General features: G+C 44.6%; 1 protein-coding gene across 8 annotated transcripts in view; it reads right to left on the reverse strand.

Moving 5' to 3' along the window:
• LOC139273268 (pleckstrin homology domain-containing family G member 1) overlaps positions 1 to 25,000 on the reverse strand; it is a 245,368-nt gene that overhangs the window by 24,747 nt on the left and 195,621 nt on the right. For all 8 annotated transcript variants that reach the window (XM_070889936.1, XM_070889942.1, XM_070889941.1 and 5 more), the window contains 9 exons: positions 21,786 to 21,889; positions 12,358 to 12,427; positions 10,393 to 10,439; positions 8,080 to 8,230; positions 6,730 to 6,861; positions 5,190 to 5,372; positions 3,939 to 4,034; positions 2,963 to 3,049; positions 1,395 to 1,428 (listed from right to left, as the gene is read on the reverse strand). In XM_070889936.1, coding sequence (XP_070746037.1) covers positions 1,395 to 1,428; positions 2,963 to 3,049; positions 3,939 to 4,034; positions 5,190 to 5,372; positions 6,730 to 6,861; positions 8,080 to 8,230; positions 10,393 to 10,439; positions 12,358 to 12,427; positions 21,786 to 21,889 — 904 coding nt within the window. The remainder of the gene's footprint in view (positions 1 to 1,394; positions 1,429 to 2,962; positions 3,050 to 3,938; positions 4,035 to 5,189; positions 5,373 to 6,729; positions 6,862 to 8,079; positions 8,231 to 10,392; positions 10,440 to 12,357; positions 12,428 to 21,785; positions 21,890 to 25,000) is intronic.

A 25,000-nucleotide genomic window follows, 5' to 3' on the forward strand; every position in this document is an offset into this window, starting at 1 on the left:
GCTTGAGGAGTTGGGGGTAATACAGTCACATGGTTAACGGACAGAAAACAGAGCAGGGATAAACGGGTCATTTTCTGGTTGGCAGGCTGTAACTAGTGGAGTGTCTCAAGGATCAGTGTTTGGGCCTCAGCTATTTACAATCTTTGTTACTGACTTTGATGAAGGGACAGAGTATAATATATGCAGGTTTGCTGATGATACAAAGCTTCGTGGGAAAGTAAGCTGTGAGGAGGACACAAAGAGCCTGCACAGGTGAGTGAGCAATAAGGTGGCAGATGGAGTATAATGTGGAGAAATATGTGGTTAATCACTTTGGCATCGGAAAACAGAATATTTTTTAAATGGTGAGAAACTATTAAATGTTGGTATTCAGAGAGATTTAGGTTTCCTCATACAGGAAACACAGTTAGCATGCAGGTTCAGCAAGCAATTAGGAAGACAAATGCCATGTTGGCCTTTATTGTTAGGGGTTGAATACAAGACTAAAGGAAATCTTGCAACAATTGTAGAGCTTTGGTGAAACCGCACCTGGAGTACTGTGCACAGTTTTGGTCTCCTTATCGGAGAAAGGACATCATTGCCCTAGAGGCGGTGCAACAAAGGTTCACTAGATTGATCCCTGGGATGAGAGGGTTGTCCTATGAGGAGAGATTGAGTAGATTAGGCCTACACTCTCTGGAGTTTAGAAGAATGAGAAGTGATCTCATTGAAACATATAAGATTCTGAGGGGGATTGACAGGGTAGATGCCGAGAGGTTTTTTCCCCTGGCTGGAGCATCTAGAACTAGGGGGCACAGTCTCAGGATAAGGGGTCGGCCTTTTAAGACGGAGATGAGGAGGAATGTCTTCACTCAGAGGGTTGTGAATCTTTGGAATTCTCTACCCCAGAGGACTGTAGATGCGGAGTCATTGAGTATATGCAAGGCGGAGATAGATAGATTTTTGGACTTGAGGAATCAAGAGATTGAGCAGGAAAGTGGAGTCAAGGTCGAAGATCAGCCATGATCTTATTAAATAGCAGAGCAAGCTCAAGGGGCCATAAGGCCCACTCCTGCTCCTAATTCTTATGAGTCCTAATGGGTATTGAGTGTAGAGAGTCTCCGAGAGCAGGTATTGAGTGATATAGGGACATATCTAAAATCAAGTGGTGTTAATGTCAGTTACTTTCATATTGTGTATCTAGATCTCAGCCTCGGCAGGGGCCCGAGGGGGGGGGGGGGGGGGCGGGTCAGAAAGAAAGAGGGGGCTGAGGGCTGCGGGCTGCCAGCCGGTTCTGACAATATAAATCACTGAACACAACCTAGGCACCACTGCAGTTAGATAACACGCCAATTAATATTGAATGCCAATAAATTGTTAGCACACTCGAGCAGACCAACTTGAAAACTACTTACGAATGGCATCCATCTCTAGAATCGCTTGTTTAGCCTGTAAATAAAAACAACAGTTCATTCCTTAGCCTCCAGGCTCCTCTGCTTAAAACTCAACCAACTATCAGTCATAACACGCGGACTTCAAAAAGCAGGGCAGCTGAAAGCAGCGCTGTAATTATATTTACGCGGACCCCTCCCTTCAGAAACAAACAAGGGGCACAAGTGTTTCAAGTGGGAAAATAGGACTCAGGAAACAAGAACAGACTTGAATAGCAACAAAGCTTTACAGCAGACTGTTTAAAAGGCAAACAACTTCAAAACAAACCATTAGGAAGCGTCAGCATTAACTTTAATGATTCTGTTTTCCACTACCAAGACATTAGGCGAGCGATGTAGAATTAAAAACTCAGTTTGTTGACAAAGATAATTACCAGCTAATCCATAACCAGAGGCTATAGGTGGGTGGATGTGGCAAATGGATAATTATAAGTGGAACAAAGGGGCTTCTGAATAATCTGCCTTTAGCTGTGCAATTAGCAGTCACCACTTCACAAATTGGAACAAGCTACATTTCCAGATACCATCTCAGGCTGCATTCATGCCAGAGTTGCAGTGTTGGTGTGAAGTGCATTTGCTTCACTCCCACCCTGCAGTTAGTAGTGTAAATATAACCGCAATCCAGAGTCAGGGTCCCATCAGGCACTGGGTGAGGTGGACCAAGATTCGAGAGATCCTCATTCTGTGATCTACAAGCCACAGCGTGGAGTTCCCGCGTGATGATTAATCTGGGCTAAAGATCACGGAATTTCAAACCCAAGTGAATATGCCCAAAAACTACGATCTTTTACGATGGTTCAAAAGTCCATTTGCTGAAGCAGTCGCTGCCCACAAAACTGGCCACACCCCCAGGTCGTAATAGCGAGTTTCGGCCCATTACACCCGTTCAGAGATGTTCGCTACATTGCGCCCAGGGGTGGACAAGCAACGGTGGTCACATTAAAGCAGCGTCAATGATCTGTACCCGCAGTGACCAGCAATCAACTGAAGCCTGACACAGGGCTACTCCTTCTGCTGTTGTAATGACTTCAAATTCAGTTTAAATGAGTCTAAATTCAGTCAATTACAGCAGAGCTAGACAAACGTGTGTGGCTTCAATAGATGGTTGGTCACAGGTCTCATGTACCAAGGAAAAGTCAAAGCAGCCATTTGAAGGCAATTAAAAAGTAATACCAAGAGCATTAAAATCAGTCAGTTGAAGAATGGCTCAATCTCTGGAAATCCCACAACTCTTTGGGATGCTGGAGGATGCCCTGTTCCGGTCACAAATCGATCACAGGGCTTGATTGCCCCAATTAACAGGTGTTTTTACATTCAAGCTTATGCTGAAGAGCTTGCACGGAAACTTAAGTGTAACTTCACCTCCGCAAAACCGACAGTGTCCAGCGCTATCTGGGCGCGTTCTGCCAATTGCTTCCCTCGTGGAAACTCTATCCCCGTGAGTTTAGTGTCAGTGCAGAGCATCAGTGCTAAATTAGTGTAAGGGCACCCTTAAGAATCTGAAAAGCCAACTTAATGACATTGCTTCACACCTTCGCTGGGATCTTGGCTGGGTGATTTTCAAGAATAAGCCTCTTCAGATGAAGAATCCAAAGCCTCTTGTCCTGCATTGACTTGGCCTGTTGGAAGATATAACAAACATGAAGATAACCTGGGATGACTCAATGATGTCACATAGAAACACTTTCAGGCATAGATCAATCTTCACTCATCCATCTAACTTCATCCAAGATTCCACTACATTTTTCAAACAAAGTGTAGTGGAAATCTAGAACGGTCTTTTCCCCCTCCCCCAAAAGTTGATTAAAACTTTCAAGATGAGATCAAATATATTTTTGTTGGGCAAGTGTATCAAGGGACAAAAGAGATCAAAAGGCAGGTAAAATGGATTTAAGATACAGATCAGCCATGATCTAATTGAATTGTGGAACAGGCTCAAGGGGCTGATGTTCCTATGTAAATCTACTTTAACTAGGAATCCTATTTGCTACAAGGAACTTGCGTGGTCCCTTTTGGAATCTCATCAGGGTTTCCTGTTCCATCACCCTGCATGCAGCCCATTCCAGATGTTGTATGAAGCAGTAACTCGCCCGGAGGCGGTTGAATCTGTACACTTCACCCTGTGCAAAGGGATGTTCCTTTGTGGAATTAGTAGCACACATTATAAAGTTGACTGAAGGTCAGATTTTAACCCCATTAGATGAGAGCACAGGTTGAAGAATCAGGCACTGGAATGCTCTGGCCTAGCTCCAACTCACATTCCTGAGGTGTAACAATAAGCTCACAAGGGAAGTGGGCAGGGAGGGAAGGAGGAGTAATTTTGACTTTGGGCAATAGTGTAAAACAGGAAATATCCAATCAGCTTCCAAGATACATCTCTCCCCATGTTCATTTTCATCAAGACTAGCAAAAGGCTGGAATTTTAGCCTGCTGTTTATTTGGAAAACCCATTCAGTAGCACAACACGGAGTAGAAACACCAAGACTTATACAACAGAGGATATCCTACCTGTACTGTGTGCTGCACTTTGGGATTCTTATAGTGGAAGACACTGAAACTCAGGGCTTCCTTTGGTATTACCTCCACAAGCATCAGGTTACAGCACTGGAGAAAGAGGGCAAGGTTAGAGCTCTAAACTCACTAATTGTACATAATTAGAAAGAAAATAAATTGCATTAATGTCCTCAAAACATCCCACAGTTCTTCAAAAGTAAGTCATTGGCCATGAACCGCAGTTGTTGTTTGCAGATAAACATGCAATTAAATTGCGCACAGCAAGACTTAAACAGCAATGTGTTAATGAACAGATAATCTGTTTGAGATATTGGTTGAGGGATATTGGCCAGAACACCGGGGAAATTCTCGTGCTGTTCTCTGAATACTGCCATAAGGTCTTTTCTGTCCACTGAAGGGGTGGACAGGGCCTCGGTTTAATGTCTCATCTGAAAGACGACAGCTTCAGCAGTGAAGCACTCCCTCAGTACTGAACTGGAGTGTCAGCCTGGATTATCGCCTCAAGGTGAAAAAGAGAACTGTTACAAGCTGCATTTATCCACAATAGAATGAGAGAGCATTCAGAATACTCTGTGTAAAACAACAACTTGCATTTAATTAGCGCCTTTAAACATAGTAAAACGTCCCAAGGTGCATCACAGGGGCATAATCAGACCAAAGTTTACATCAAGCTACACAGAGATATTAGGACAGGTAGAGACAGGTTTTAAGGAGAGTCTTAAAGGAGGAGAGAGGCGGAGAGGTTTAGAGGGGGAAATTCAAGAGCTTAGGGCCGAGATAACTGAAGGCATGGCCGCCAATGGTGGGCGAAGGAAATCAGGGATGCACAAGAGGCCAAAATTGGAAGAATGCAGAGATCAGAGAGGGTTTTAAGGCTGTAGGGAGTGGGTGCAGATATAGGGAGTGGCGAGGCCATGGAGGGATTTGAATTCGAGGAAGAGAATCTTAAATACGAGGTGCTCATGGACCGGGAGCCAATGTAGGTCAGCGAGTTCAGAGATGATGGGCGAGCAGGACTTGGTGAGAGTTTTGGATGAGCTGAAGTTTATGGAGGATGGAAGATGGGAGGCTGGCCAGGAGATCATTGAAAACGACTGAACTTTGCCAACTTATTATACTGTAGACAGTCCTCAAAGGCAGGTGTTTCAGAAGAACATTCTTAGTTCAGCAGAGTACTTCAAACCCCAGTACAGCAAACCCCAACACTTCCAGGTAAACACAAATGACTGAAAAAGCAGCTCTTACCAAAATATGAGCTTTATAGGTGTAAGTCTCTTCCCTTTTTTTAGTGATGAGAAGAAGTTTATCTAAAAGAAACAAAGTGCGTTCATTTTTGGCTCGCTGTATGCGGAATGTTCCCTCTAAAACCAGCTCTCCATAGCTGGTCAGGTCTGGACCCTTCCAGTTTGTCAGCAGGCTCTGTATCTCCTTAACAAGAACACAGATAAATGATCAAACAGCAGTGGAAATAAAACAGATCAACTAATGCTATCAAAACATAGGAACAGGAGAAGGACATTCAGCCCCTCGATCCTGTTCCGCCATTCAATTAGATCATGGCTGATCTGTATCTCAAATCCATTTACCCACCTTGGTTCCATATCCCTTAATACTCTTCCCTAACAAAAATCTATTAATCTCAGTTTTTACATTTTCAATGGACCCCCAGCCTCAACAGCTCTTTGGAGGAGTGTTTTCCAGATTTCCACACCCCCGTGTGTGTAGTAGTGTTTCCTGACATCTATACTGAACGACCTAGCTCTAATTTTAAGGTTACGCCCCCTTGCTCTGGATTTCCCCACCAGAGGAAATGGTTTCTATCTACCCTATCAACTCCTTTAATCATTTTAAAGACCTCAATTAGATCACCCCTTAATCATCTATGCTCAAGGGAATACAAGCCTAGTCTATGGAACCTGTCCTCATAATCTAACCCCTTTAGGCCCGGTATCATACTGGTGAATCTGTGCAGCATTGCCTCCAAGGCCAAGATATCGTTTGAGGTAGTGTGTCCAGAACTGAGCGCAGTACTCTAAATGGGGTCTAACCAGAACTAACATTAATACCATCTTATTCAAATAAGAGACAGATGAGGGCCAAGTTTTTGTTGTATTTTGACAATTACACTATGTACTCATCACAAGATCATGATGCCCTTGCTTATCTGTTATTAATTGGGAACATAATATTCTCGAGCTAAATACATCATGGTTTATGAACTGTCCGCAAAACCCAGTTGCACCTCTACAAGTCACACTGATCCTGTGGTCGGGGCCAGTTCGACACCTTCCCGTGAAAGCGTCACCGGGTGCTGGGGTACAGTTCCAGTCACTGTCTGATATCCGGTAGGTGGCAATTCTGCATGGGTGAGCTTAGAGAGTGCTGGCAGCCGAACACGACCCTGTCCCTCACGTAGCCTCAACACCCAGCAACGTTCCAACAGGAGAGCAGCAGGAGTGTGGGGGCTCTGGCTAATCTTTTTCCCTCACCAACCCAGGGACAGAGGCCAATTGCCACCTTGGGACAAAGCAAGACTGAGAATCAAATCTGTGATCTACTGCCCGTGTGACCCACAAACACTGCAACAGGCCAATTAGAGCAGTTCTATCTTATCTGCCCTGTGACGTGGCCCAGCAAAGCATTCAATTGTATCAAACCACTAGTGGCTTAAGGAGAAGGTCCACCACTACTTCACAGGGGAACTAGGGATGGGCAATAAATGCCGGCTTTGCCAGTGACGCCCACATCCCGAGAAGAGATTTTAAAAATAGCATTGATTAATTACCTGCAGCCTCACTGCATGCTCATGTTTCCTCTTCATATCATTAATGTGCCAAGCCACCCTCTGCATTGTGTCAATGGCGTCCTGCACCACATCGTAACACTCCGTGTCCTTCTCCAAATGGTTAACTATTTCCTGTACACAACAACCAAGAGAAGGGTAAAGGGTCACAAGAAAACTAAAATATCTAGGGGTGGGGAGAGAAAAAAAAGTGAAGGCCCATTTTCAGGGAATTTACCACAGCGCACAAACAACACATGCTCTAAACGGGAGGCCGGCCTGAGATCGGACCTCGGGCTTAATTTCAATGTGATCAATTGGCCAGATGTTTGTCAAACCTCCATTGCCCACTGAGCAATTTTGTGATGCTTGCCTCCCTGGCAGCGACGCTCAGGCAAGTCCCAGGCAGCCAGGGGTGGTGGAAGGAGAGAGAAGGACAAAGGGATCATGGGCTAGCAGCATGGCCAGCTGGAAAATGGCCTAAAACATTTTTTTATTTTAATTTTTTTTTAAAAAACGGATCTCTTTCCTAAAGATACTTCCCTAAATCAACTGCCGGTAAATATATAAAATCACATGGAAATGTAGAAAATTTACAAACTGTGGTCCCAAATTTCTCCCCCTCATCATTGTAGCGACCTCTCGTTTAGTGGTCAAAAGCTGCTCTATTTTAAATGCATAGAAACCAAAATAGTTCCACCATCTATGTGAACACAGTACAACCCCTTCAGAAAGTCCCATACACATCTTTAAGAGCAGCTTACCCCGACTGGTTAAATGGTCTCTACCTGCCAGAGTTAGACAAGTTCACTCAGGTGTCAGAAACAGCGGACAGTTAATTATGATCATGTTTACTAAGCCGATACCAGTCATCTCAATATATAATCTGGATAACAAGAATGCAAACTCCTAAATACCATAAACCGCCTGACTCAGATCAATGATATACACTGGCACACTAAATGTTAAACTTTTGTACTCTCAAAGGCTCCTTCCTTAACCGCCATACTGAAATCTACAACACATGAAAGCTGAAGGGCGATTATCCTGAACATTTAAGGATGCCGAAGGCAAGCAGTAAAATTAAGAAACTGCAGCAATCCCTTGTACCATTGACATTACTGGATCCCCACAACAGCTGCAGTGAACTCAGTAGATCCCTTGTACCAGTGACATTACCAGATCCCAACAGCTGCAGCTTAACTGGGGAAAAACCCACACAACGAGCAATTCTGTCAATTTACTCAATTTGACACTATTACCGACAAGAAATGTTCTGGATACAGGAAATGGCATTGATTGCCAGTAAAGTCATCATCAAAACTGCTGGAATGTAGAATGAAAACCACTTACATGCAAGAGGAGGTGGTATTTGAGGATGCGTTGCACTGGTTTGAGAAGATAGGATCCTAGTGGTAGGGAGTGTTTCAAGGTCTCTTGTCGTTCTCTGAAGAATTTGGCAAGCACTTTGTTTCTCATACATTCTGTTAACACGGCCACAGACCTGCAAGTAATCCAGAAAGATTAGTGGCTCTGTTAAATAATTGGCTCCTGTACAAAATACGTGGAATGCATGTCTACTGTTACTTCAGTCTCTGTCTTTCATGCGTCGAATTTCACGACTTTGCAAGTGGCATTTGCTGCTCGGCTGATGCTGGAAATTTGCATCCTCCTGACCTCTCTCTGGACACACTACTTTTGCCTCATTTTTACTTGGTTGTAATCCTTCAGAACATTTTTTTTTGCCTCGACATAGAATATCTGACTGAAAAAGGAATTAACAGTACAATATCCCTTGTACCATTGGCACTCGATCCCCTGGACAGCTGCAGGGAGCTCAGTAGATCCCTTGTACCATTACTGGTGAGGCGAGAGTGACTGCCCTAGACATCAAAGCAGCAGTTGATAGAGGGTGGCATCAAGGAGCCCTAGTAAAATTTAAGTCAATGGAAATCAGGGGGAAAACTCTCCACTGGCTGGAGTCATACCTAGCACAAAGGAAGATGGTTGTAGTTGTTGGAGGCCAATCATTGCTGCCCCAGGACATTACTGCAGGAGTTACTCAGGGCAATGTCTTTGGCCCAACCATCTTCAGCTGTTTTATCGATGACCTTCGCTCCATCACAAGGTCAGAAGTGGGGATGTTCACTGATGATTGCAGAGTGTTTAGTTGAATTCGCAACTCCTCAGATAATTAAGCAGTCTATGCCCACATGCAGCATGAACTGGATAACATTCAGCCTGATGAGTGACAAGTAACATTTGCACCACACAAGTGCCAGGCAATGACCATCTCCAACAAGAGAAAGTCCAACCCACCGCCCCATGACATTCAACAGCATTACCACTGCCGAATCCACGACCATCAAAATCTTGGGGGTCACCATTGACCAGAAACTTAACTGTACCAACCACACAGATACAGTGACTACACGAGCCAGTGCAAGGCTGGTTATTCTGTGGAGAGTGTCTCACCTCCTGACTCCCCAAAGCCTTTGCACCATATACATGGCACAAGTCAGGAGTGTGATTGAATACTCTCTGCACTTGCCTGGATGAGTGCAGCTCCAACATTCAAGAAGCTCAACACCATCCAGGAAAAAGCATCCCATCCACCACCTTAAACAGTCACTCCTTCCACCACCGGCACACCGTGGCTGCAGTGTGTACCATTTACAAGATGCACTGCAGCAACTCGCCAAGGTTTCTTCGGCAGCACCTCCAAAATCCGCGACCTCTACCACCTAGAAGGACAAGGGCAGCAGGCGCGTGGGAACGCTACCTCCAAGTTCCCTTTCAGTCACACCATCCTGACTTGGAAATATATCGCTATTCTTTCATCATAGCTGGGTCAAAATCCTGGAACTCCCTTCTTAACAGTACTGTGGGAGTACATTCACAACACGGACTGCAGCGGTTCAAGGTGGCGGCTCACCACCACCTTCTCAAGGGCAATTAGTGACGGGCAATAAATGTTGGCCTTGCCAGTGACGCCCACATCTCAGGATTGAATAGAATAAACTGAATCCCCCTCAACAGCTGCAGTGAGTGGAGTAGATCTCTTGTACCATCACTGGATCCCCTCCAGCTGCAGCAAGCACAGTAGATACCTTGTAGCATTACTGGATCCACTCCAGCTAACAGTAGATCCCTTGTACCATTACTGGATCCCCTCCAGCTCCAGCAAACACAGTAGATCTCTTGTACCATTACTGGATTAGACATAGAATACCCAATTGAGAAACGGAACAAAATAAAGCGAGTCACATCTTTGGCATCAGACAGGACATTTAAATATCTTGATACAACATAAAATACTGACATTTTACACAATACTTCCACATCGGTCATTCGACAAACTCCTTTCCTGTTGCACAAGAATGTTTTTATAGGTTTTCTAAAGAATCAATTATGGACAGAATTGTATAACAGACAAGTTAAGATAACGGGCAACCAAACCTGCAAATCAACTTTCGGCAGATTCTTTAATCATCTGGTCAGCTGACTATTGGATTTTATTCCAGCGATAGTATTGAGGGGGTCAGGTGGAAAGGAAGGGTTACCAGCACCAAGATGGTGCTTCTGCCCTGCAGAATGAACAGGTAGATGAGCGATCCTACAGGACTGTGCCCCATGATGTGTCTCCCGTTAATAAGGCCAGCTTACCTGGGATAGTTTGTGCAGTACTGTGTATAGATGTGGAATTCTTCACTCTGCACAATGAAGTAGAAAACAAACAAACAATCAGACACGCCAACATTAGATAGATCAGCGTTGGCAGACCTGTGGCGACAGGTTTTAAACACAGCAATGTAATGCAGACGATGGCACACCAGGATAACCAGTCAGATTCTCAGTGGGTTCAGCTATCCTGAACATATACGAGGATGGGTTGCGTAGACTAGGCTTGTATTCCCCGGCGTATAGAAGATTAAATGGGTGATCTAATTTATGTGTTTAGGAGTTGACAGTGCAGAGAGAGAAAAACTATTTCCTCTGGTGGGGGAGTCCCAAACATGGGGGCACAACCTTAAAATTAGAGCTTGGTTGTTCAGAGGTGATGTCAGGGAGCACTTCACACAAAGACTAGTGGAAATCTGGAACTCTCTCTCCCCCAAAAAGCTGTTGACACGGAATCAATTGAAAATTTCAAACAGAGATTAATATATTGTTAGCCAAGTTTATTAAGGGATATGGAGCAAGAGTTAACAGATCCTCCACAATCTGATTGAATGGCAGAACAGGTTCGAGGGGCTGCAGGGCCTACTGCAGTTCCTATGTTTTTATCCTACCCCACCTAAAACACACCAAAAGTTAATCAAAATCAAACATTTTAACTCCTTTTCTTACAAAAGTTCATTTGTTTGACCAGCTCCACTCCCCACCAAGAAGTTACTAAAAGAAACGTATCACTTTCAGGCACCCAGCAGCTTTCTCCTCAACTTGTTTAACTATCCTCCACAAAATGAGACAGATGCTGACTGAGGTAACCCCAGGCTCCTGCCAGATTGGAGCCACAGGTTATAGCAGGCTCCTGTCAGGTGGGAGCCACAGGTAACACCAGGGTTCCAAGGTGATAAATGGACTTTGAGAGATTGGGATTTTCACCTGCCCGAATTAGGACAGGCTGAATTTAACGTATGGAAAACAAACCTGGTACCATTCTGGTAGATTTCCTCTGCACCCTCTGAGGCCTTAGCATCCTTCCTAAAGTGCGGTGCACAGAATTAAACACAATGGTGGGGAGCACGCCGGAGCAGGCCTTGGCTCCAGGTAAGGAGCTTGCCGCAGCTAGTGTGTGTGTGGGGAGGTTGGGGGGGGGGGGGGGGGGGGGGGAAAAAAAGAGGGAAAAAGTGATTTAATCCTCAACGCCGGGGCCTGGAATCCGATCCTCGATTGGCAGGTCTTTGTATGGGGGAAGCACTCCTGCTCCTCGTGGCCCACAAGCAGTGCTGTGAAGGCACTCACCTTCTCCCCAAGGCTGTTCTTACCTCCCTTCAGCTGCCAGGTTTCCCGAGGCCTGGGAAACCTGGCTGGCCAGGATTAAACAAGTAACAGGCTAAATCTGAAGCTGCCACCCTCATTAGAATATTTAAACGGCCAACTCGCCTTCTGGGAGTGGGTTGGCTGGCCGCCCCTTGTCCCACCTCCGTTAAACCCAGAAGAGGGCGAGTTTAGGTCGGGTTTGAGATTTAAAAATTTAACATCCCACATGACCCCAATTCACCCATTTTTCACCCCAGTACTCCAGCTGATGCAACTTTTTAAAGCAGTGTTTGTTGCAACAGGCCGAGCAATAAGTGTGACCCCTTTGGAACATGTGCCGCCATAACAACGCGATCCATTGATGACCATTGAAGGGGAACCAGAGTGTCACTGATGAGCATTTTAATATATTAATACAGATTGCACTTTTAGATTAAACTCAGGTGGAGATCCCAGGACATTCAGAAGACAGGTTCTTTCTCCGGTGCAGCAGAGTGCACCTGTTAAAATATAGGGAGAAAGCAAAGGGAATCACCTGCACACCAATCTTACACCTACGCATCATTCCCGATATATATTTCAAATTGGAACTTGCTCCTGTCTTTCTTGTGCTCGATCAGAAACTGAAAAGAGGTGGCTACATACCTTTGCTACAAAACATTCCGCTATTGCAACAGGATCGCTTTCACAGCTCTCCAGATCTTGAAGTAGTTCACTGTAGAGAGAGAGAAGAAAGGTGCATTTGAAATAGATATGAGCAGATCTCCCAAGGCACTGGTGACTGGTGACTGTGATTCGGACGCTTGCAGCAGTCCAGTTTAAAAAAAGAACTTACATTGATCATCATAGGCAGTCCCTCGGGGGTTGAGGGATGACTTGATTCCACACTAAAAATTAGTACTCAGGTGACTGATGAACTTATTTTAAACGGTGGAAGATGCCGGTGTGTGAATTCTTTTAACTTGGGGTGGCCGTTGCACACCAGCCACCACGGGCTTGACTGAGCAAGGTCTTGGTTCAGTGGCAAGGGGATCCAAGACGACTGGAGACCAGGCTCTGCCGCATGTGCCAATACATACACACAAACTCACTCCTACTGTCCTTCCTTCCTCCTTCCCCGCAGGGCCACTCTCTACACGGAATTCATAGTACACAATGTGAGCCTCATGACCTCTCAGCCTCGCTATTGGCCCTTGCTGCGCCTTCCCTTGGTCTTGTCCACCCTGCTCCACCTCTGGGCTCCGACCTTCCCGCTCCTCGTCAGTCCTCTCGAGCAACTTTCACAACCTCAGGACATCCCAAAGCGCATCACTGCCAATGAAGTACTTTTAAAATGTTGGTTGATGGATAAAAATTGGTCAGAACACCCCCTATTAACTATTACATCCATTACAAATGCTGCGCGATGCAGGGCCATACAAGTATAACTAATACTATTTACCTTTACTTGCTCAAGTGATTAAGGGGTGCAAATTTGGTCTTCTGCCACCCCTTAGTGCCCCGGAGGGGTGGCAATGGCGGCGGAAAGCAGTTTGTGCCTGGGCGGCCCCGCCAGGATATTTGGTGCCAGTCTTGCCCGGGAGAGGTGAGCCGGTGTGCAACGCCTCCGATAGCGACACCAGCTCGGTTTTTGGAACACACCTGACCTGTAGTGTTCCGTAGAGTGCCCTGCTGTGAACACCTGTGATCTGAGGCAAGTGTTTTTTTTTGTGATTTATGTTGTGACATGAGCTATGTATTTGGGAATGTTTTTGGTGGGAGTCTTTTTTTCAGTTTTTTTTCCCCCCCAGGCCTCTGTTATGGCGCTCCGAGGCTAGCTCTTTAGCTCGGGATTTTCCCATGCCCAGCACCCTAAGAGGTGTGCAACACCTCCCTTAGTGCCCCACTCCAAACTCTGGGCCCAGCTGATGAATTTTGCTGCGGCAGACGCAAACCATTTGCTGGCACAAAATTTACCGCTCCGCCCAGGACACCGCTCCAACTGAGGTGTGACCGAGTTTCCACCCCTAAAGGTTTGCTCCTCAATCCCTCTTTTTCCCAGTTATTTGCAACTTTTTATTTTGCTCTGCTACTTTTCAGATGCAAGTACATGCTTTTTTGTCTTTCCTCCTTCAAAAAACCTTTACCGTTTATAAACATGATTTTCTCCTCACCATGAATCTGTAATTATTAGTAAAGCTGATAGTTAGTGGGAAAAAAATCTCTGATCTAATACTAATGACCATTTATACTCGACATCCGGGGGTGTTCGGCATTTGGGAAGGTTTCTGACGGGACGGGGCGGATTGGGTGCGGGGGGAGTGTTCCCGGTGTTGGGTGGGTCCGGAGCCAGGGGGTGGCACGCTCTTGGGATGGGGGGTGGGCTGTTTGGGGAGGGGGTTGGGATGGACTTCTTCACTCGGGGAGTTGTTGGCCTGTGGGGTTCCCTGCCGCGGAGAGTTGTTAATGCCAGTTCGTTGGATGTGTTCGGGAGGGAGTTGGATGTGGTCCTTGCGGCTTGGGGGGGGGGGGGGGGGGGGGGGGTCGGGGGGGTGTGGAGGGGGAGGTGCTGGGGTGGGTGATCGGCCATGATCTTATTGAATGGTGGTGCAGGCTCGAAGGGCCAAATGGCCTACTCCTGCACCTATTTTCTATACCACTCCTGGCCTAACTGACTCTCCCTGGGAAGCAACGTTTGAGCTCAATATCAAATCACCTCATTAGAGGGAGACTGGGGAATGGGGTGCAGCCCAAATATCACGTGATCAAACCTCCACGAATGCCTCCAACCAGAGTTGGCAACGCAACGGTTTAAAACATCCCAACACACGAAGAGGCCTGGGAGTTCTCCCAGTGTCCTGACCAACATTTATCCTTCAACCAACACTTCCAGAAACAGATTAACTGGTTATTCATCTCATAGCTCTTTGTGGGGCCTTGCTGTGCACAATGTAGTAGCTACATTGAAACATTGATGACCACACAATGCATTTAATTCTTTGGTGTGCTGGAGAGGGGCAATAAGATGCTGTATATAGATGGAACACAGGGACCGAGGAACAGGAGGAGGTCATTCAGTTCGAGCCTGTTCAGCCATTCAATTAAATCATGACTGATCTGTATCTTAACTCCATTTCCCCATCTTGGTTCCATATCTCTTAATATCTTTGCTTAATATCTATCCAATCTCAGTTTTGAAATTTTCAATTGACCCAGCCTTGAGCAGCTTTTGTGGGGGGGGGGGGGGGGGGGGTGTTGACATCACCCTTGAAAGGCCTAGCTATAATTTGAAGGTTATAAACCCTTGTTCTGGACTTCCCCATCAGAAGAAATAGTTTTTCCCTCTATCTACACTACCAAATCTTTTAATCATCTTAAACACTTCAATTAGATCATCACCCCTTCATCATCTATGTTCAAGGGAATAATTTAACCCTGGTATCACTCTGGGAAATGTGTGCTGCACACCCACTTCTAAGGCCAATATATCCTTCCTGAGGAGCCATGCCCACAACTGAACGCAGTACTCCAATTGGTGTCTGACCAGAACTTCCACCCTTTATGTTACAGCCCCCTTGAGATAAAGGCTGATTATTTTTTGTACCTGTACACTATGTGATTTTTGACCACTAAATCCCCCTCTGCTGCTCCACAGTTCCTAGCTTCTCACCATTTATAAAATACTCTGACCTATCTCTTAGTCCAAAGTGGATGATCATGCACATTGAACTCCACATGCTAGAGTATGATCTACTCACAATCTATCAATGTCGCTTGGCAACTTTCTACTTCCATCTACACTACTTACTGTGCCTCGTAACTTAGTGCTGGCAGCAAACTTAGAAATATGGTTCTTTATTCCTTCATCCAAGTCATTCATAAATATAGTAAAAATTGAGGCCCCAGCACAGATCCCTGGGGGCCATTAGTCACATCCTGCCAATTGGAGTACATACCCATTATCCCTACTCCACGGCCGGAATTTTGTCTACCTGGGCAGGTCCAGTGTAGCCAGTGTCCGTGGCGGATCCCAACCCTGCTGTTGAAAATGAACTTACCTTAATGGGCCTATTAAGCCCACCCAGTGTTACCCAGCCCAATTAGATGGAGCGGCTCTGGTGATGTCATTCATGATGTTTTTTCAGCTGGGATCCTTAAAGGAACCCTGGCCACATTACATTTGATGTTTAATCTTACAAAGTGGGTGTTGAATCTTTACAATAATATAATAAAAATTATATACAAGAAATATTTAAATATTAAATATGACACCATCTATAAATATGATCAAGAACATTATTTTTAAAAGTACATTAATTGGGAAGTTATTGGTGCTTTAGTCACAAATCTATAGACTTTTGTATCAGTAACTGGTACAAATAAAAGGTGTGTGTATGTATAGGTAATATATAAAATTAAGCAGATTTTAAATGTAATTGTAATGGGGTGGATTTACAATCTTATGCAAGTTCAGTGAAATAGCTGCGGAATCCCTGACAGTGTAAGTGGTGCTTACAATGTGTTTCTGGGATTTCTGCAGTTCTTCCGTTGAAGTTAACAATGGACAAGTGAGAGAACCTCTTCAGAAATTCACCCTAAAGTCTCAGACTGAAAAATTAAGTTAGTTATATTCAGGGACTGAAAGCAAATTGAAACAGTGCAATGAGTGATGAGAATGAAATTGTTATAAAGGACATAATAGGAACAGGAGTAGGTCATACGGCCCCTCAAGCCTGCTCCGTCATTCATGATCTGATCATGGACTCATTCTCCACTTCCCCGTCTACTCCCCATAACCCCTTATCATTGAAGAAACTGTCTATTTGTCTTCAATTTATTCAATGTCCCAGCTTCCACAGCTCTCTGAGGCAGTGAATTCTACAGATTTACAACCCTCCTCCATCTCTGTTTTAAATGAGCGGCCTTTTATTCTAAGATCATGTCCTCTAGTTCTAGTCTCCCTCATCAGTGGAAACATCCTCTCTGCATTCACCTTGTCAAGGCCCCTCATAATCTTATATGTTTCAATAAGATCATCTCTCATTCTTCTGCATTCCAATGAGTATAGACCCAACCTACTCAACCTTTCCCCATAAGGCAACCCTCTCATCCCCAGAATCAACCTAAGTGAACCTTCTCTGAAATGCCTCCAAAGCAAGTATATCCTTTCGTAAATATGGAAACCAAAACTGCACGCAGTATTCCAGGTGTAACCTCACCAATACCTTGTATAGCTGTATCAAGACTTCCCTGCTTTTATATTCCATCCCCTTTGCAATAAAGGCCAAGATACCATTGGCCTTCCTGATCACTTGCTGTACCCGCATACTATCCTTTTGTGTTTCATGCACAAGTAACCCCCAGGTCCCGCTGTACTGCAGCACTTTGCAATCTTTCTCCATTTAAATAACTTGCTCTTTATTTTTTTCTGCCAAAGTGCTCACACTTTCCAAAAATTATACACCATCTGCCAAATTTTTGCCCATTCACGTAGCCTGTCTATGTCCTTTTGCAGATTTTGTGTGTTCTCCTCCCATCTTTGTATCATCAGCAAACTTGGCTATGTTACACTCAGTCCCTTCTTCCAAGTCGTTAATATAGATTGTAAATAGTTGGGGTCCCAGCACTGATCCCTGCAGCACCCCACTAGTTACTGATTACCAAGCAGAGAAAGAAACATTTATCCCAACTCTGTTCTGTTAGTTAGCCAATCCTCTATCCATGCTAATATATGGTCGATAACCTGATTTAATGTGTAACTGGACAATCACAATATACTGAGAAAAACCTGACCAAAAACACCACAAACATTTATTTAAATGGTATGTCAGCTTTTATAATGCAAATCAATTCACTGCAATTACTGTTGAGTTGGAAGAAAACAGCAGAGAATGACCAGTGAAAAATGTATTTCCCTCACTATCCAGGGTAGCACTTACATCCCTTCAAGAATTTTTGAATTAACATTTACCAGTAGCTTTTCCAAGTAGAACAAAATCTCCATCTATCTGTTAGCTGATGTAATGAACATATTTAAATTTTGGTTTGTTTTCCATGCTGTCAAGTAATCAGCTGGAGCAATGGCCACGGAACTCCCGCCTCAGGTTGACCGACGTGGTTCCTGAATTGCGTGAATCCCGTGCCCATGCAGGGAAATTTAAAAAGTAAGTGAAGAAAGGCTCTTATAAGTGCCTGTAAATGATCTGATAATGATCTCATTGAGTCACCCGCTGCTGCCGGTCGAGTCGGCTCCGTGAAGAGACGCGCCTGGGAGTGAGACAACAGCAGCTTTCCCAGCCCGGTCAAAAATAACAACTTTCCCACCCGACCTGCCATCGACCCCACCCCAGAAAGTTCTGGCCCAAGTCTCAAAGCTCGTTTTTTTCCCCTATTACTCTGGGAGCCAGAATTTCTGGCTGAGGTGTTGTCAATGTTAAACATACTTTCACAGACCATAGAAAACTTTATTAAAAAGGTTTGGTGGGAGTGCAACAGTAAACAGACACAGAGACCAAACATTTGCCGCCATTGCAATAACACAGCTGCAAATGTACTTGTTTTCTAAGATGTGCTCCAATTCCAGTTGATTATAACACAGGGGTTTTATATAGGTGGTATCATGTGCCGTTCAGTCTTGTTATTTAAATGTTCGTGTTTTTAAACCCTCAGACATGTCTGCACATGTTCACGTACACAAAATGCTTTATATTTAAGTGTCAGTTTTGTCTTAGTTGGTAGTACTCTAACCTGAATCATAAGGTTGTGTGTTCAAGTCCCACTCCAAAGTCTTGGGCACATAATCCAGGCTGAAACTTCAGTGCAGCACTGAGGGAGTGTTGCACTGTCGGAGGTGCCATCTTTCGGATGACATTAAACCGATGCCCCGTCTGCCCACAGGTGGACGTAAAAGATCTCATGGCACTATTCGAGGAGTAGAGGAGTCCTTCCTGGTGTCTTGGCCAACTTTTATCCCTCAACCAACATTACCAAAACAAATTATATGGTCTAAAAACATTCTGGTGAATGACCATCGACCTGAAACGTTAACTCTGTTTCTCTCGCCACGGATGCTGCCTGACCTGCTGAGTATTTCCAGCATTTTGTTTTTATTTCAGATTTTCAACATCCGCAGCATTTTGTTTTAGATTATCTTGTCATTTATCTCATCACTGTTTGTGGGACCTTGCTGTGCCCAAACTGTCTGCCACATTTCCTAAATTACAACAACGACTACACTTCAAAAAGCACTTCATTAGCCGTAAAGCAATTTGGAACATCCTGAGGTCGTTAAAGGCACTATATAAATGCAAGTTCTCAGCGAGTTATGTTGATCTGGAATGCATTGATGAACTCGTTGGAGTTCAGAAGGTTGAGGGGTGATCTTATAGAAACATTTAAAATAATAAAATAAGACAGAGACAGAGAGGTTGTTTCCACTGGTCGGGGAGTCTAGAACTAAGGGGCATAGCCTCAAAATACGGGGGAGCCAATTTAAAACCGAGTTGAGAAGGAATTTCTTCTCCCAGAGGGTTGTGAATCTGTGGAATTCTCTGCCCAAGGAAGCAGTTGAGGCTAGTTCATTGAATGTATTCAAATCACAGATAGATAGATTTTTAACCAATAAGGGAATTAAGGGTTATGGGGAGCGGGCGGGTAAGTGGAGCTGAGTCCACGGCCAGATCAGCTATGATCTTGTTGAATGGCGGAGCAGGCTCGAGGGGCTAGATGGCCTACTCCTGTTCCTAATTCTTATGTTATGTTCTTATGAAAGGTGGTGGAAGCAGATTCAATAGTAACTTGAAGAATTGGATATATACTTGAAAAGGAAAAGGTTTCAGGGCTATGAGGAAAGAGTAGGCGAGTGGGACTAATTGGATAGCTTTTGCAAAAACCCAGCACAGGTACGATGGGCCGAATGGCCTCATTCTATTCTGTAAGATTCTATGATTTTATATGATGGAATACTAGCAGTAGAGGAAGAAGAATCTACAGTAGTTTATGAAAAACTGGATAAATATTTGAAAAAGAATAAATTTTAATAGGTGGGAGAATGTGACGGTGAAGATAATTTTCAGAGAGCAGCACAAGCTGGATGGTGAAAAATCATCATCATCATAGGCAGTCCTCCAAACAAGGATGACTTGTTTCCACATCAAAAAAGGATGAGTTCACAGGTGTTTCAATGAAGGACCCAATATTCCGGATCGCGAACTACATGCTGAAGGGTGGAAGATGCCTGTGTGAATTTTTTTTAAACGTGTGGTGGCCATTGCACACCAGCCACCACATGGGCTTGACAGAGCTAGGTCTTGGTCCAGTGGCAAGGATTAACCAAGACGACTGGAGACCAGCTCTGCTGCATGGACCTAGCGTGCACAAAGGAGTACTGAGGTGAATGATCAGCCATGATCTTATTGAATGGTGGTGCAGGCTCGAAGGGCCGAATGGCCTACTCCTGCCTCCATTTTCTATATCGCAGTGTGGGTTGGCCCATGCTAGCCTTGGGCCCTCGCCTCTCCTGGGCCGCAACAACGTCCCTTTACGAACTCTCGCCGCTCCTCTGCTCTGACCTCACCGCCCCAGTTGTACCTGCCCGCACTCCAATCAGCGACCTGGATTTGGGAGACGTCAAATCCAGTCACCTTCTTCCTTAGGAAAGGAGACCAAAACTGTACACAGTACTCCAGGTGTGGTCTCAATAGAGCCCTGTATAATTGCAGCAAGACTCCTTACTCTTACACTCCAACCCCCTTACAATGAAGGGTAACATACCATTTGCCTTCCTAATTACTTGCTGTACCTGCAAGTTAACTATATGTATATATACACACACACACAATCATTTTGGAATTGCAAAATAGAAGATATCCAATGGCATTGCTAATGGCACATCAAAGCATATGTTGCTTTGTAACAGGAGCATTGTACCATGAAACACAATGTATTCGAGAACAGAGTTCTCATAGTTACAAAAATATGAGAAAAAAATACATGCTTTCCTCTACCTATCTACTTATTTCTCAATCTTCATTTTTTTATATCTGTCTGTATGTCTCCCACACAGTTTCATTGTTTGTGTTTGGTATTTTATTTTCTTACCGCCGAGCAGGGTGACAATAGAGGTGCCATGTACATCTGAGCGGCTGCATTAGAAACGACAGAGATTACAACTTCAAACTGGCCTCACCACCACTCTGTAGCTGTTTGACCGCAGGAAATCATGCTATCACCTGGGGATGCATTTAAAAATTCTCCTGATCCGACTTTCCCCTTTGAACAACATTTATTTGAAACACTAATCTCCCTCATTGGAAAGTACAGAATATGTTGAGATTTAAATAATCTGTTCTTACTTTACAAAAATCCCCAACTTTTCAGATTATTTTGACCTAAACATAATTGCCAGTAATTATATAGCCTCCTCCTATACTGTTAAATGCTATGGCTCTATCTCTGCCTTATCACCTTCAAGAGCCCCCTAATCACCCTTCTCAAATGACTATGCTTTTGCTAGTCCTAACTCCTCTTTTCCCTTTCTCCTTCCTGCTCATTGCTCAGTGAAATGAAGAGCAGTGTAGAATATGAGCTGTTATATATTCCTTTAATTCTTGGATCAATCAAGTCTTTTCCCAGGTTTAATGGAAATAATATCATCGCACCTTTAATGGCGTAAAAGGTTCCAAACTGCCTTACAGGAGCGTCGTCAAACAAATTTTGACATCAAGCCACATAAGGAGACATTAGGACAGGTGACCAGCAACTTGGTCAAAGAGGTAGGTTTTAAGAAGAGGCTTAACAGGAGGAGAGAAAGATAGAGAGGAGCAGAGGCTCGGAGGGAATTCCAGAGTTTGGGGTCAAGGCAGCTGAAGGCACAGCCGCCAGTGGCGAATAGATGAAAATCGGGATGTGCAAGAGATACTTCCCAAAGTCAGCAGAGCCTTAAACGTGACTTATTGGTGATCCAACACTTCAAATCATATACATTTGGGACAGGGAAAGCACAGAGAGCAGTTCGATTACCTGGGTCTTGAAACTGGATTTGCATTTGACCTGCAGGATTCTTGCTGGGTTTTATTAGATCAGGGTCTGCTCACCTGTTGAAGTGATAGATGTCTCCAATGTTCCCAAACAGAGCCAAGCGGTCTTCTGTCCCCAGGGGGAGTCTTGATTGGGGGTCAATGATACAGTCAAGATAGTCCTGAGAACACAAGAGGACCAAATTATAATACAGGTCACAAGATACAAACAAGACCACCATCTAACCCCATCCTTACAGTGCATTCTGCTCACCCACATTCCATCATATTTTCCCCTAACCCATCAACAACAAACTCCTTCCTGAATCATTCCAGTGTGTTTGTTCCCCTTCCCTATTGGAGCCAATTTCAAGCATCAATTTGTGAGTAATGTAAGGCCTCCCTTACATCAACCCTGAACTTACATAGTATTACATAGAATTTACAGCACAGAAACAGGCCATTCAGCCAAACTGGTCCAAGCTGCCTCCCACTCCACATCATCTAACCCTATCTGCATATCCTTCTATTCCTTTCTCCTTCATTTACTTAGCGAGCTTCCTCTTAAATACATCTATGTAATTTGCCTCAACTAGTCCATGTGGTATAGAGTTCCACATTCTCACCACTCTCCGGGTAAAGAAGTTTCTCTTGAATTCCCTATTGCATTTATAGTGACCACCATATTTATGGCCCCTAGTTTTGGACTCCCACAAATGGAAACATCATTTTGCTGTCCACTATCAAACCCCTTCACAATTTTACAGACTTCCATCAGGTCACCTCAGCCTTCTCTTTTCTAGTGAAGAGCCTCAGCCTGTTCAGTCTTCCCTGTAGTTATAACCCCTCAGTTCTGGTATCATCCGTGCAAATCTCGTTTCACTTTCTTCAGTGCTTCTATATCCTTTTTGTAATATGGAGAACTGAACTGTGCACAGTACTTAGTGTGGTCTAACCAAGGTTCCATACATTCGACCAGTTTCTACCCATACCTTCTTGTACCGTGCCATGGTCTTAGCACGACAGTATCCAGGATAAACCTTTCCTATTTCACCTAGCTGACAGACTTGTAGATCACTGAGAAAGGTACCCACTCGTTTGCGAGTTTCAAAGTTAAATGGTCCAAGTTTTAATAGCCTTTCCTCGGGACTCAATCCTCCGACACGAAGGATCAGCCCTATGGCTTCTGTGCATCATTTCCAGGAGCCATTACCTCCCTTACTTTAGTGATCAGGGCCCACGGTAAACTGAAGGCAGCCGTGTACAAACCCCAAAATAAATCCACAAGACAATGATCCAGGTGGAGTCGGAGGAGAGCAATAACCAGCTTTGGGCAGACGCACAAGAGATTTTCCTCTTTGGGCTCCACTGGAACAGTGCACTTCAGGCGACAAGTCCAGAGGAGAGGGTACAGCTGCCTGTGGTTTTGCTCCCCCTCCAGCCCATTGACAGGGGCTGGGGGAAAAGGGGGGGGGGGGGTCTCCAAACTGAGGCCCTGGCTGGGCTGAGTACTTGTACACCAGTGAGGAAACTGGTGTGTAGCTGCAGGCTGGAGGTGAGCAGACCCTCTGGTCCATGTGCATCTAGGGACAGGCTCTTTGACCAAGGCTCTTTAGGTACCCCTCCATTGGGGTGGTCAAGTGCTCATGGAAGAGAGGCGCAGGTCGTCACGATTGACCCACCCACCTCATTTTCTTATCCCAATACAGGCACAGGCCCAGCTAATTTCAATGGGAAATCCCCATTGCAACAGTGGCAGAGATCGAATGAAGCCAGTCACTGCCCCTTTTTGCTCTTCACTTTAGCTGCGCCCCACCCCAGGTGCCAGCCGTGGTTCAGTGGTTAGCACTCTCCTCCAAGTCAGGTGGTTGTGGGTTCAAGTTCCCCTCCGGAGACGTGAATACATAATCCAGGCTGACACTCCAGTGCAGTACTAAAGAAGTGCTGCACTGTCAGAGGTGCTGTCTTTCAGAGGAGACATTAAACAGAGGTCCCGTCTGCCCTTTCAGATGGATGCAAAGATTCCACAGCTCTATTCAAAGAAAAGCAGGAGTTTTCCCCAGTGTCCGGGCCAACATTTATCCCTTAACCAGCACTTAAAACTGATGATCGAGTCGCTTATTTCATTGCTGGTTGTTAGACCTGTGTGCGCAAATTAGCGGCCACGTTTCCTACATTACAACAGTGACCACATGTCTAAAAGTACTTGATTGGCTGTAAAGCGCTTTGAGACCTACGGTGATCGTGAAAGACGCTGTATAAATGCAAGTTTTTTCTTTACACTCTACTGATTTGTTAATTATAGCTCAGCATTCTGTTCACTTTCCAGATTGCTCCCTCGCAGCGACTGAACAGGATTAGTGAAGGGTTTACAATAACTCCATCTCTTCCAGCCTTTCCTCTACATGTGCAGTGTCAAACAGCTCTCCTTCCAATGTACAGGACATTGCATTTATCAGCATTAGGTTTTGTCCATCATAGATCTCGCAAATTGTCTCGATCCTGCTGTGGTTTCTTAGCCTCATCTTCCCAAGGGGACCCAGTGCTGGTTCTGGGGGCTCTTCATCACCCTACATAACTGGTACCCCATTGCTCCGCCCCATTCAGCTAGTTTTGTGTCCATCGCCATGTTTTGCAGAAGTCACTTACTTCCTTATACTTGTCTAACTGCCTTTACTAAAGATCTTCATGAAAAGATTTTGGAAGTCTGGATTTATGAAGTGTAATTTCTTGCAAAAAAAAATCAAAGTGGGCCAGAGCAGCATTAAGTGACCCAGGAATAGATTGCCCACTTATCTGGTTGTGTGTGTGGGCTTTCAGAGTAAATAGAGTATGGGAACAAACAAAATTCCAACTTGAGTTTAGGAAAATCATTTTGCAAAGAGCTGTTTTAAATTCAAAATCTGAACCTTTTCAATTGAAGAACTGCCTTGCATGGACTATCTTGCATTCTGGCTGTTACAAGATGCTGACCCTCAACATAAAACTTATTGCATCCAGTTACCATTAGGGATTGATCACAAGGATTTTTACTTGATTCTGTGCACCCGTACAAATATGTCCTTTAATGCAGCACAGTTTGAAATCACCAGGAACTGCAGTAAATTATCCCATTTGTTCACAAAGACAGTGCTTCATTGGACAGAAAACATGAGCGCATTTTAAACTTGATCAGTGACGTTCATTTAAAACATATTTTTGAACAAACAATTAACTGTCTGTTGATTGTAAGCACCCAGCATGTAATGGGAACCAGTGGAGTGAGACGCTATTGATTCCACACTGCGCTAGAC

This window comes from Pristiophorus japonicus, chromosome 9, assembly GCF_044704955.1.
Source record: "Pristiophorus japonicus isolate sPriJap1 chromosome 9, sPriJap1.hap1, whole genome shotgun sequence".
Lineage (NCBI taxonomy): Eukaryota > Metazoa > Chordata > Chondrichthyes > Pristiophoridae > Pristiophorus > Pristiophorus japonicus.